The 14665-nt window shown below is 36.4% G+C and overlaps 2 protein-coding genes across 2 annotated transcripts; both read right to left on the bottom strand.

Annotated features, from left to right (window-relative positions):
- Positions 1-1980: 1980 nt before the first annotated feature.
- Positions 1981-7714, bottom strand: LOC147869894 (fumarylacetoacetase). The gene is made up of 14 exons (XM_087334431.1): positions 7435-7714; positions 6437-6515; positions 6211-6269; positions 5799-5920; positions 5102-5176; positions 4926-5010; positions 4734-4833; positions 4557-4616; positions 4393-4463; positions 4237-4299; positions 4078-4142; positions 2903-2999; positions 2680-2808; positions 1981-2289 (listed from the first exon to the last, which is right to left on the bottom strand). Exons 1-14 carry the CDS (start codon positions 7645-7647, stop codon positions 2224-2226), a joined length of 1284 nt encoding a protein of 427 aa, XP_087190557.1. The 5' UTR covers positions 7648-7714; the 3' UTR covers positions 1981-2223.
- Positions 7715-11459: 3745 nt separating this feature from the next.
- LOC147869895 (ATP synthase subunit d, mitochondrial-like) lies at positions 11460-14244 on the bottom strand. The gene is made up of 5 exons (XM_087334437.1): positions 13978-14244; positions 13110-13191; positions 12660-12724; positions 12058-12144; positions 11460-11817 (listed from the first exon to the last, which is right to left on the bottom strand). The coding sequence occupies exons 1-5, from the start codon at positions 14131-14133 to the stop codon at positions 11716-11718; spliced, it is 492 nt and encodes a 163-aa protein (XP_087190563.1). The 5' UTR covers positions 14134-14244; the 3' UTR covers positions 11460-11715.
- Positions 14245-14665: the final 421 nt, after the last annotated feature.

A 14665-nucleotide genomic window follows, 5' to 3' on the forward strand; every position in this document is an offset into this window, starting at 1 on the left:
TTTTTACAGTATTTTAATGTGAACGTTTTTTTCATTACCTTTCGATATCACAGTTTGTATTCATAATTAAAAGTACAGATGTATGGTCTAGGGTTTAGAACATCATATTAGCAGGAATTCACTAACATGAAATATGGTTAATTTGGAGTTTTATGAAAATTGTTACCTTACTCAATGGGTATTCGTTGATTTTTACCTTAATGAATACTTGTACATTCTACCTCCACTTAAAGAATGCACTCAAGAAGATTGGGACAAGAATTATGACCAAAGTTGGTGGATATTGTAGGCATGTGACCATGCGTTTTCCTAAAAAGGGAATCTGTGAACATGAGCTCAACATTTTGTTATTCACAAAAGGAGAACTTATGTGTGATTATGAACTGTGAGTCGTTCCTAAACATAGAGAGACTATGTGTGAGTATGGAAGGAGATAACCAATGCAAATTATTGGTATAGAGAGACTATGTGCTCCTACAATATTGTGTAGATGGAGCAAAGACAATGTCAAAGTATTTCATTGACTTTCTGAAACATAAACTATAGAAAGATAACTAAGACTAAAAAATAACATCTCATTCCCATCTATTAATAATAAAAAATTTATTTATATGTAATCCTTAAAGATTAATGCGTCAGAATTGAAGAGATTTTGTTTTTCTAAAATATTCATGAAAACTATTCATTTCTTAAAGCCATTCTTTAAAGTTCATGAAAACTAAGCTTCTCACAACTTTATTGACTATACATTTCTTTCCCCATGTTAATTTTGTTTTCAAAAGATTCCAAGATTTTAGCCCTTAATCACATGGTCTTTATCAAGGATTTGCTACATAGGTGTCCAAGTTATGGGTGCCAAACTTTTGTTACTTTCTGTTATAAGTTTTCTCTAGCAAAAAAAAGAAAAAGGAGGAACAAAACACACATTATCAAAACCATGATTTATGTGATTCTAGTTTCCTTGCACACATCTTGGGTGCATGAGAAATTTAGGCTGTTAAACTTTTGGATAGAAAAGCTAGTCAACACTATTTCTTTTTATATAGGTTTATGTAAGCATGGGAAAACTATCATTTCTTATTATCAAACATGAGTTTCAAAAGCAAGAGGAGCCATGTTTGTTTGTTGTGAGCGTTTGTGCATCCCTTTGATTCTTTCGTCATTGTGCAATGTTACAAAAGTATTTTTTATTAATTTGGCGGTTTAACTACCAACAAGCTAATCCTTGTTGAGTATGTATTCATCCTTTTGGATCAATCCTTTTGTTCAAAGGGCTTCATATCCAAGAGAAGAACGTATATACATCACAATTTTAATACAGGACAAAAAGTCAAGTTATTATTGTACAAGTGGCAATTCTAGGGGAAAGTTTAGCCCCTATATAGCATGGATCTAGTGCACGGTTTAGGTACTCTAAAAAGCAATATATATTTAAAATACAGCACTAAAACAAACGGCTTGTTAGTTTGTAATGTAGGATTTATGGCACGCTTAATTTGTTGGTCACCTTAGTGGTCTAAACGTTTAGAGTGCAATGAGAAATTTCTATGTTAGACATTCATTGCACATATTAATCAATATAATATTGAATCCATTTCACCATGGCAACCATAGAATGGTGTAAATGTGAAGCATGATGTATGCCTACCCATGTGGGTGATCGTATCAACAAAGATGATAAAATGAGCCAATGTACTTCTACTCAAGCAATGCACCATAGTGAAGTGGTATAATTCTAACTTGTGCTTGTGAGAGCCATGGGCCAACAAAATATGAAAGTCATTTTATACATTAATGTGGGAATCAAAGGTTTGACAAAGATCACATTTATAACAATTTTCTTCTTAAATTCAAGGTCTAACAAGTGCACCCTCCAATAACAAGATAAGCATGCTATTTGCAAATAGTTAATAAAAATATATCCTAATTAGAACATGATGCATCTTGATTAGATCATAAGCTTTATTAGTCTACGTCATTAACTTGCGAAAACAAGCTCAATTGAATGTCACACCAAATTACATCAAAATGCTTAATTTTGATTTGATATGAGACCATATTTGATGTCCAGGGGCGATAATAAACATTATCTATAATCTCCAGGTCAGACACCAGGACATATTTGACCTCTTTGGAGAATAAAAAATTGCATTTATCATTCCCTCTCATTTCCAATTAGCACTCAAGTTGGGCGGACGCACTTGGGTTTCGTTCTCTTCCTTTTTAATACTCCTTGGACGGAAGCACCTTACCATGGCATGTACCAAACCCCACCGTTAAATTCCCTTTCTGCAAAATACAACCCATCACACTTAGCCTCAATTATAACGAGCTGTGTGTGGGTGTGTTCTTACGTTATTTTAGTGGGTTCTCTCGCCTCTTGTTGAGGCAGTGAGTTCAAGTTACTACTATCAAGTAAAGGCACTGTTATCAAGCTAAATGATTAACTAGTTTTCTGCATAGCTGTTGTTCAGATGGCATTTGTTGTGTATTTAGTATTCTTTAATGGATGTCCAAATCATAATAATAGTTCCCCATTAATAGAATCTGTTAATTACTTTTAAAAGATAAAGAAAATGGTTTTGCAAGTGACAGTCTTGCCTTGGATTGCTTCTTCTTCGTTTTGTTGTTTAAATATTTTATCTTTTAGATAACAAGTTAATTAGAACTTGTATATACCTTGCAAAGTCCAGATATGATAACCTCATCACCATCTTCAAGATATTTTCTTGTCCCACCATGTTCAAGTATCACATCATTTTTTCCATTGTTAGACATCTCTAACAAGCATCCATAACTATCCAAATCCTATACACCAAACAAAAGTGTAATTTAAGATGTCACCGTAAATGAAATAAGACTTATATTGCATTGTGTAAATTAATTTAAATTGCAGATATACCGGACCGCTGATGGTGCCAGATGCTAACAAATCACCAGGCCTCAAATTACAACCATTTATTGTATGATGAACCAGTTGTTGGGCCATGGTCCAGTACCTTCGCATAATCAAGCAAACTACAATAATCTCTCTTTTTTCGGTGAATGTCTCTCTCTCTCTCTCTCTCTCTCTCTCTCTCTTTCTCTCTAGAAGAAAGAATTTGTCAATTGTGTCATGAAGGAGTGGAATCCGAAGAACACTATGTTTGTCACTGTAGTGTCTTTTATGAAATCAGAGGGAGATACCATTGCCTTTTTAAACAAGGCTTTGGCCTGCTACGCAAGGTAATAGAATATGAGGACCAACGGTGCCTAGGACTTTTCGGGAAAAGTTGTTGAAGAATACAGCCACACAAGCTCATCCACAAAGAACAATCACAACTTTCTTTAGCCCCATCACTGCTACTAATGCTACAAGTCAATCAAGTGATACACAAATGGGCTCCCCACCAAGACATAACAAAGGGGTTACAATTGATCGGGCAAGCAATTCGTCGTGCACATACGTGCACCCGGCCCCATGGACCACGACCTTAACACCCTTGTCATCGACAGATAAAAGCCATTATCTCCCGCCATCGCAGGTGCTTCCCTCGCTTCTGAGACCTGTCCATTCTGGATCGACCTATCCTAGAGATCTTTTGAAGACAAAAGTTACAATACATCTAACGTGCGAATCTCACATGCGCCAAAAACCAGTTTACCTCGTCTCTTTTTATCTTATTTATTTATTGTGATTTGTTGTTCTCAAAGACGAGATAACACTTAAGATGTAATCTCTTGTTTGGTCTTATAGGCCATTTTGGCCTGTTAAAAGACATTAATATTTCTTTCTTTCTTTCTCTCTCTCTCTCTGGTTCATGGGTTTTAAACCAAGTTCAAATTTCGTTATATGCACTACTTTATTAGAAGGCGGTATCTGAATGATGCCAATCTTGTGGATCATGCAGATGCCCTATAGGGGAATAAAATGCATATGAAGCAAAAATACCCTTATTGAGTATCAAATTCCAGGTCTTACATATGTTTGAAATTGCTTCGGCATACAACAGATTGGCCTCAGAATGGACATAAGAAAGGGAATTGGGGAATACAAAGCAAAATTACACTTATTAAGCATAAAAAAACAGAACTTACAGATGTTTGAAATTGCTCTGGCATACAACAGATGCCTTCTCTGCTCCATCTGGTTTGATTGCCACCTTCAGTAACCAACGATTAGAAGAGTTAAGGTCTCGTGTGAAGATAATATCACAAATTTAAGAAACAAATAACCTAGTTGTTAATATCTTTAACCTGTATTGGTATATCATAAGTGAACCGTGATGTTTCTGTTAAGTATGGTAAACAACTTGGGTCCTGGAACAATTCAGAAAAAAGTACTAGTAAGATTTAGGTTACGATAGTACAGACAACATTTCGCCACATGACTTAATGGGTATTGAAAATCACCTGTTTAATAGTTTCACATTTGAAAGGTTCTAATGCTTCAAGAGTTACTATCCATGGTGAAATACTTGTCCCTACGTAACGCCAATGAGAACATGAAACAGATGCAAAACCTTGTGTATAATTCAAGAGAATTTCCGCAATTCTTCATCATCCTCAATGCTCACCAAAGTTTTTGCCCAGGAATGGTCCAAGGGGTTGAGCCTCCCAAAATTGGATGTCCCTAGCTGTATATATACTATAAATTTCAATCTGAAAGATAACTAATGAATGGACATCCTTATAACAATAAAAAGATAACTAAAGTTTACTAAATTAGAGATATTTGATCTGGTATTGCTCACCACTCCAGTCATTCATTAATACCAAACCAAAGATATGATCATATGCATTATCTATGGTCACTGGATGCCCAAGTTCATTGCCAGGACCCACAAAGAACGCCTACAAAGAAGAAACAGAATAAGAAATATGATAGAAGAGTTGAACATGAAAAATCATCCAATCGCATATAATGAATAAATAAACTTTCTCACCATTTCTAATTCATAATCTAAACGCTTTGAGGAACCAAAGCTTGGTAATTTATTTCCATCAGGGGTTGGTGTAAAAGACTGCCCCCTATATACAACAAACATCATTAGAGGTTAGTATATGTATGTATATGAAGAAACATCCCAAATGCTGGAAACTATTTCAAATTTGATTTTACTTAGGCCTGAACAGATCTGTCCCAGAAATAACTATAGATGATGATCGACCATGATAAGCAACTGGCAAATGTTTCCTGCACAAATTCATATCGACCACAAGAGTAACAGATCATCAGAATATTCAGACTTACAAGTTAGTCTGTGTGTGTGTGTGTGTGTGTGTATAAACCAGTTCAATCAGATAAAATTAAGGTGTTTTACTTGCATTGTATGATATTATACCAGGAATACAGCTGAATCAGATGTTCAAGAGTAACAGATCATCAGAATATTCAGACTTACAAGTTAGTCTGTGTGTGTGTGTGTGTGTGTGTGTGTGTATAAACCAGTTCAATCAGATAAAATTAAGGTGTTTTACTTGCATTGTATGATATTATACCAGGAATACAGCTGAATCAGATGTTTAGTTCCTAAGATATGTGTGAACCTAAAACACCACTAAAAACTAATGCTATTTGTATTAATATCTTGATTCTCTTAGCATTTTCGACAAACAGGAAAATTATTAGCCTTAGGCATTACGCAATCGGTTAATTGTCTCTCTTTCAGATAACACTGTGAAATCTTAGGATATCTTCATCAATCCAAACCATCAGATTCTCGTTTCTACTTGTTCCATGACTATACTATTTAGGATTAAAACAAAAAATATGATTCTCTCTTATTAGAGAAAACTTAAAATGATAAATGTCTCACCAGTTGGGGGGGATTTCAGATTCTCCTCGGAATATCCTAGTGCAATTTAATGTATGATATTCGGAAGAAAAGAAGTCAGAATAGTCTCCAATGACTGCTGGCAACTCCAATTTTACTTCATTCTGCAAACAATAGATATACAATTTTAATAAGAAATAATGCACAATGGTATTAAATAGGAGGAGTGTTAATTAATTCACATGATCAACAAGAATGAAGAGACGATGGTATTTTGTGCTATATATATCTATTGAGACAGAAATAAGATTCTTACCATTGAAAAAACTCATTAACAACCATTACATCATATTGGAGATATTTTAATACTCAGCAATATACAAAAAATCAAGAATATGAGTATTTTTCTTTATATATATTGGAAAATGTCAATCTTGAGAGCAGTAATACTTACTATAGGAATTAATGAACTCTTTCTCAGATTGACGTTATCTTTCAAGCTCGGATCTTCACCTATAATTGGCAACACATTTTCAAAGTTTAAGAAATCAATCCTCGTAGCCAGTTAATCATATGAACATGGAAGTACTTTCCTTCCAATAATTAGCAACGGTATATTTGTGTTAAAAAAGCAGATAATGCACTTGCATGTTAAGCATGCCATCCACACACGTTATTACCTGACAAGAGCTTCTGGACAGTGGACCGTGCCTCTCTCCATGCAGGTCTCCCCATAGCCATGAATGAGTTCAAGGTCGGCTGCTCATACGTAATCAAAAGAAAATATTATAATTAAAGCCAAACCAAGTTTAGCATTGATTGTTTAGCCAAAGAGAAGGAAAAATAATTACACAAAAAAGAGGATTTTTTTCTCATAAGAAAAGGCGCATTCAGGTGAGATCCAAGAAAACTCAGATACAGGAATTAGAGGAAACAAATAGAAGACAGATCTATGCAAGGCATTACCAAGAATCAAGAAAGAAAGAAGGAAAATGAAAAATAGCTGAGAAAGGAGCGGCTTGAAAATATTAGAGCGTAATTGGTTCTGCAAATCAATGAAGATAAGTGAGGAATGACTAAAACGGAAAGAAAGAACCAGTCCATCTAATCGTGCAAAGAACTGAGAGAAATAAAGCTATCAGAGGTTTTAACTTCGCAAATCAATCAATGAAACGATGGACAAAGAATAGAAAGGAAGTAAGCCACCAAGAGAAACAAAAGCGACAACCAACACAGAGAACAATATTACCTGCTTTGTGCAATAATTTAATAAATTGCTCGAATTTCTTGTTAAATTAAATGATTTGCGCATATTATTAGACCAATTAACAACGAGATTAAACAGAGAGAAACCAAGAGGAATTCGAATACAAGCCATCATGAGCTGACTGATCTTGCTGCATGTGAAATAAACAATGGTTTTAATCAAAGAAACGAGGTACGGAAAGGGGTGAATAAAGAAAGAAAGTACATAGTGTAAAAGAGAGAGACATGAAGGGAATAATGTACAGAAACCAGCAGAGCTCATATGCATGAAGTTGAGGAGCTTTAGGTGTTAAGCTCGTGTTAAAAACATTAATGGAAGGGGAAAGGCAAGGATTGGATTAAAGAGGAAGATGCAAGGTTTCTAGTGCAAAGCAATCAAGGCAAGGCAGAGAGAGAGAGAGAGAGATGGAACCTGCAGGAAGCAATCGGAAGAGGAGAGCAAGGGTCCAGTAAAGAGGCCGGACGCGGCGATTGCGCTGAGGTCAAGGACGAAGTCACCAATGGCGATGCCTGGGCGAGGGGAGGGGGAAGACGGGGGTGTGAAGACGCCATAAGGGAGGTTATGGATGGAGAACGGAGAATCCTCAGAAACTGGAACAATACAGGACGGGATGGAGCTTGCCATAGCAGCTCTCTCTCTCACTGTCTCTGTGTCTCTGTCTGTGTCTGTGTATGTGTGTGTGTGTGTGTGTGTGTGTGTGTGTGTGTATGTGTGTGAGAGAGAGAGAGAGAGAGAGAGTTACAAAGAAGAAGAAGAGTGAATGAATGAATAAATATGAAACGTGTGTGTGTGTATATTACGTTTCCATTAATTACAGATGTAGCCCCCCCTCCGTCTCATCCATTCATCCATCCAGTACATACATACAAATTTATGATACATTACATACATTAACAATATGTACATATGTACATAGCGCATCTACCTTATTATGTATGTATGTATGTGTATGTGCTATTATTTTGTGCACTATGTATGTACATATGTAAATCATTCACGAGTCCCACTCTCCCTGCTGTGTCACGAGCTCTTTATTAACGCACACACTCTTCAGTGTGTTGCACGTGTTCTCTCTCTTTCTCTCTCTCTCTCTTCACGTGCTCTTTCTCTCTCTCTCTCTCTCCCACGTGCGCTGTCTATCCTTTTCCTTTCTTCACCAAATGACTCTAAAACTACAACTGTACTTGGTGATGATGAGATTGGATATTGTGGAATCAATGAGTTTGCAAGAAAATGAACACTTGATCTGATGTATGTGGGGTGTATGTATATGGATCCAAACCCATGTTAGGTGTTAATTGGAAGCAAGGCAATACCCATGTTACTTACCCCTATCTAGTATGAGTAAGAAGGACATGCAATCTTCCTAATTCTTTTTTTCTTAATGTGCTTCCATATGAAATGGATGTACATTGCCGTTGCATCCCAAAAACACATTCCACAATTGGTTAACACGACACATACTTTATCCTTTGTTAGTTAGTTTATAGTCTCCTCATTATTTAATCATGTCAAATATTACTTATTTGATAATTTGCTTGTTTTATGTCTAAAGACTTGTAATGTACAAGTTGAGTAGGTTTCAAGCTCGAGGGTTTAGGGTGAGAAGCATGTAATCATTGATGGTGAGAAGCACTTGGGAATGACCATGACTATTTCACATGCTAGTGTTAGGTGTTTCTCCTACTTTGGGGCAGAGTGTGCAAATACAAGTCTCTCTAGATGAAAAGTCTATTCCCAATTTCTAGATCACAACTATGAGTTTGGAGATTATTTGACCTTCTCACATAAATTGGCACGTTGATTCTCATCTGCAATGCCCCAACATCATATCTCACATTTAAATGAGGACAAGATAGAAAAACCTTCAATATAATAGTTTCGTGGTTATTCTAGTATGAAAAGGCTTAAACTATATTTTGGAAGAGGATAAAAGTTACTTTTCTGCTTTTTGATATCTTGAGATAGAGAATAGGGTTCAAAATTGGAGCTAGGTTTACTAAGATGAGCAACTTCATATTTGTGCATGTGTGGAGAGAGGCAAAGAGCAAACGAGAGAGTGTATGAAGATTGGTGCAAATAGGGCATGTCATTATCCAAGATGGGATAAAAGTTCTAGCCCAAACGTGAAGTCACTATGTGGGTGACAACCAAATCATAAAAAATTACTTACAACCTTAACTTCAATCAATCGATGACATGTTCTTGTCACTTCATCTTTGGAAGTAGCCATGCTGAGATCTTACCATAGGAAGAAAAAGGAGATGTTACAACCATAGCTCCTTTGATTCAATGGCCAATGTTTGGTCTGTCTAAGTCTACATAACAAATACTTTGGCCATCATACTATTCACCTCTTGTTATTTACATAATAAATTTCCCAAGCCCATATCTTCTTTGTTTTGTAATGTTTTAAATGTACTTAGGTATTCATTTTCGCATTGATGACGAGTCTCGTGATTATGAACTATGTCCCTCCTTACAAGCTTCGTTAAGGCAAAGTAATAAACACAAAAGTTGTTCCGTTTCACATTGGGGTGGCCATTTGGCGTAAAGCTCTAGAGGCAATTTTGTCCTTGCTAAGAATTTCATTGGTTATATGGCGTGGAGCAAGGATGTGATCTGAGGTCCAGAAGAGACAGACGCCATACAAAAAACTAAACCAAAAGGAACTTCTTTAACTGTAGGTGGGTGGGATGTCTGCACTCTGCAGGACGGTCATCAACGGAGTCTCTCCACCTCCTCTTCGCGAGAGGGAAGGTAGACTTAGGACGAGCCGGCACCTCATCTTCCGAGCAGTGCAGGTGTGTTGTCTGAGCAAGGGTATGCTCACACAAGAGACACGAACTATATAGAACAGATCCTGTTCAACCATCATCAAGATAACATCGTTGCGTCTATAAAAGCTTCATTTTAGTACAGGGCTTTATATGTGGGAGAGATAGCGATTGCCCTGCATACAGTCATGGCGTATCGAAATGTAGCTATGCACCATGGATGGTTCCCAGTGCCCACCCACTAAGAACTTTCCATGCTCTTTTACTGATCGGTTCCTGTGGCCAAACTTATGCACCACTTACAAATTTGGCCAGATATCACATCTCGCCTCGCCTCCTTTCTTAGGAGTCGTTGGATGGTATCGCTTGCTCATCTCTATGTATGAATCTCCCAAATCCTTGTATCATGATGTTCCTCACCATACCAACCTTTTCTATGCCCCTACCACGTTTGCATTCATTGTTAATTTGACACAGGTACTAAAAATGAAGTTTGCTATTGCATGATCCACAATAAAGATCAAGGATTCAACTCCCCGCATGACTTCAAGCATGTACACCAAGTCACATGCCAAGGTATAGAAACAATGTTGACCCAAGTAATAATGATCATATGAGAACTAGAGAACTAGTAGTTGTAGATATCACTAAACCAAAGATCTAGTTGATGATACTTGTAAAGATGGATATGCCACACCCGATCTCCATCATGGAGTGACATGTCTTCCCAAGGGTCTCATCCTTGGTTGCACATCATAGATGTCACCAAGTGACCTTCTTTTTGTTTTCTTTGCCCTACATTTTGGTCATTTTCTTCATTGTCTTCTTGTTGTGAATGGCCAACATCCATGTGCTCAGATTCAAGGTCTCATAAATGAATTACCTTATATATTGGACATGTGATAAGTAACTGATATTCATCCTCATCAAGGTTTACATTTCATATCTTTAGATTTCAGTGATGAAGCCTTGACGCTACCTCAATCCCTAACTTGTCTTAGTGAGCTCAAGAAATGTTAAGCCTCATGGGTTACATAAATTAAAACATCATTTCTTAGAATAGGGGGTTGTATATTGCACAATTTATGTATTGCTTAGGTATATAAGTGCCTAAAAAAATCCTTCAAGTGAAGCTTTTATGTCGCATCAAACTACACAAACCCACTTAATTTGAACAGATAATCCTACCATGTACCACATTAAAGACTTCCCTTTATCCATAATTAGATTCTATGCGAGTTAGCACACATTCTCTTTGATGTAAGCAAGGGCATTAAGGCACCTGTGAAGACACTCAAAGCTAATGCACGTTTGCCTTGAACAAGTTCGTGACCTCGACCATCATACTCTGTTCTTTACTGGCCAACAAAGTTCCCTTTGAATCATGAAATAATAGGAAATTATGAGAAAGCTGAGAATTTATACGAATCTAAACAGCCTATCAAACTTTGTTCCCTTCATAAAAAATTTCACTTGGCAAGACCAAAAGTTCAGCCAGCAATTTAGAACTTTCATTCAGACATTTAACAGAATCACCACTAAGGTTTACGACTTTTAAGGATGCTTTCTGCTCCTGAATAACATAAAGTTGAAGGAATGGTGAGTAGAAAAATATACTGTATAACCATAATGAATAATGAGACGATGCTCACACATACAGAGGTACAAAAACCATTGTAAGATGCTGCAACTTCCAAGTTATACATAGAATCCATGACCACATATAACCATATTCTCACATGGTAGAATTGAGCATCCTATAACAATAATTATTCACGGATTTCTTGTTCAATGTGAGAGATGATCAAGCAGGCCTTCAAATTCTAGCATTTTCATGCTAATGATAGAACAAATGGAACAAAAATTTATTTTGCAATGGTCTACTGTTTGTTTCTTGTACCAATAAGACCCTCACTTAGTAACCCCAGTTGTGGTTCCTGATTTCCTCATCAAATTTGTCCTTAACCTCTGGATGCTTCGCAAAGTATTCATCGACAGTCATATTTTTTATGGCTTCCTGTTTAAATGAAACCCATTAAATGCTGCTAGACATTTCCTGCTATGGTAGAAAATATATTGGAAAAAACCAAAATAGCCCCCACAACTTGATGGGTGTTTATTGGAATACCCCAAGTTTTCAGAATTGAGCAGAAAATCCCCTTATAGTGTAAGTTAAAGGATATTCCAGTAAGCATCAAACAAGTTAGGAGTAAATTGATATTTTGTCCTAACTAAATCCATGGAAGTAGGCACATACTTTTTCTTCGCGTATCCTCTTCAAATTCAATTTACATTCAGCTATCTTCAATTTTGATAGTTCCTCCTGTTCACCAACTTTAACCATCTGCCAGAACGCCCAATGCAGTAGTATTATAAACCTTCATGAGGCAAGAGGTATATGAATAAGACTTGCAGAATAACATAAAGAATGCAAATAAAGAATGTGGAAAAGACAATCGACAATATTTAATTCACATTGTGAAAATAAGAATCAAATAAAGCAAACAAAACCAATAGATTCACATCTCTCTTCGTGAAATCAAATGTATTTGTATGCATGCACATACATAGTTACAATTCCATTTTCTAACATGCCATGCCTGTAATAACCATGTTTGTGAGTTTAAAGATATACATATGCTTACATTTCATAAGATCAGGATTAACGTATTGGGATTACAAAATGTATCCATTTTTTCTCTAAACACAGATACATGGAAAAATAGGAAATATATGAATATTGAGACGTTATACCATGTAAAAATCTACATATAATCTTCCATTATAATCAACAAAGATACATTGCATGCTATAAATGGAATTCAAACAAGACAAGAATTTTATTCTTTAAAGATGTACCAATGCATCAAACTTCTTCTTGTATTCAGGGGTTACGTTGTCTTCATACTTGGGGATCTTCAGAGCTACAAACAAACAAAAGAAAATGAATATAAGGGGACATTTCCTTAGAGATTAAGTTTAATAAAATACTGCTGGCAGCAATAATGACATGCATAAAATGACTCATGATCACCAGCACATAAAGAGTTTCTTATTTTAGCTCCAGAAATTCCCTTGTTTGCATATTATCCCAGGCCTCCAAAGTTTTTAATAGCCATAGAAGGAAAATATATTAATATACAATATGATTGTCCTGATCTGGTTCATAAAGACCCATATAAACATTCATGATAAACCATATTGATGAGTAATGCCATAGGAACCATCAAGAAGTGTGACTCCATAGTATACTTGATCTTATAGAGAATTTGTAATAATGAGCATAATTTTCAATGTAGCCAGACTTACTTTCATAAGATTTCTGAAACATATCCACAATTCCAGGGTTGAGCCTTGCTCTATAGAAATCCCAGTCAATTGGTTTCGGTGTCTGACATGTGGACAATACAGGTTAGTAAACTATTGGACAAACTTAATAATTAACAAAATGATGTAAGAGTCCATCAGTTCTAAAAAACAGAATTTTCACTAAACATACAATCCTTAAATGAAACTTCAAAGACATGTCATCAGTTGTGAGCAACGAGAGATCACATTATCACCGTCCACATTATCAGCTTTAGACAACAAAAAAGCTACCAATTTCTAATGTTTACCAAGATTCTATTCATAAATTGTCAACCTTAAGATAAGATTTCGAATATCTGGGCTGTTTTGATCCAGATTCATACTCATGTGCACCATCACTGCCATGCTTCTTCTACCTTTCAGATAATGGTTAAAGAAATGCATCATTCAAATCTAAATCTACGTATTTGATATGTTCCCAATGTTATCATCATCATGACATCATGATCATGATCATGGTCATATTCATAATCATGATCCTCATCAAGTAATCATGCCATCATGATTGACGTGCTTCACAATCACAAATTCTACAGCTACCTCCAATAAATATATGTTCATCATCAATTTATGAAATTCAGCATCACAATTCAAACCTTAATTTACACTTACTTCCAGTACTCCAAACAAAAAGCAGGAAGAAAAAAAAGGAGAAATGTAAAAAGGTTTGAGATGAATCCTTCAACTTTGAATTCTAATGAAACCCTAGTTTACACAAAAGACAAAGACGAAAATAGAAATCTGTGGCAAGAAAAAACACAATAATGATGTTTTTCTTTTACTTTAGAGACTGGGATCGTTGTCTTACCGCAGAGAACTTGGTCTCGATGACGTTACGGAAATCGTCGAAAGCCCTGCGCAGGTTGTTGAGCTCCCTTCGACCTTCTTCAGAGACCACTGCCTTCCCAAGGACATCCCAGTCCAGATCTTTCAGCACCTTCTGCGCCACTGCCTTCCCCGCCATCGCCACAGGAACCACGAAGAAGAAGAAGAAGAAGAAGAAGAAGAAATCTCTCTCTGTCTCTGTTTTCTGTCTGTGTATTTTCTAGCTCTCTCTATCTCCTGTGTATTTAGATGCTACCTCAACTGCGACTGATCATGGGTTCGAATCCTTTATGCCCTTTCCTAACACTCCGTCCCCTAACTAATAACTATTATAAATTTATATCTAGTATTTCTGAAATTCCAAAATTGGCCTCCCTCCCCCCCCCCCCCCCCCCCCTTCTATCTCTCTTTCTTTTTCCTACCGAAGTGTCGAGAAGCCTCTCTCCCCTCTATCATTCTACTTTCGTCAAGAGGTCCCTTAATGAGGAAACTCCTCAGCAAGAAAAAAGATGCGTGGATTCCTGAACTGCACTTCATGTAGAGATTGGCCTTTCACATGGCTAACACTCACAATGGGATGATACAAAATCCAAAGATGCAATGGAAAATGAGCCGACTAAGCTAATAAAAGATTCCTGATCTCAACATAACAACATTGTCGACATAGAAAC

The sequence above is a fragment of the Azolla caroliniana genome, unplaced genomic scaffold (genome assembly GCF_043228905.1).
Source record: "Azolla caroliniana isolate FFs.n. ecotype wild unplaced genomic scaffold, voAzoCaro1.0.p SCAF_1, whole genome shotgun sequence".
In the NCBI taxonomy this organism is placed as follows: Eukaryota; Viridiplantae; Streptophyta; class Polypodiopsida; order Salviniales; family Salviniaceae; genus Azolla; species Azolla caroliniana.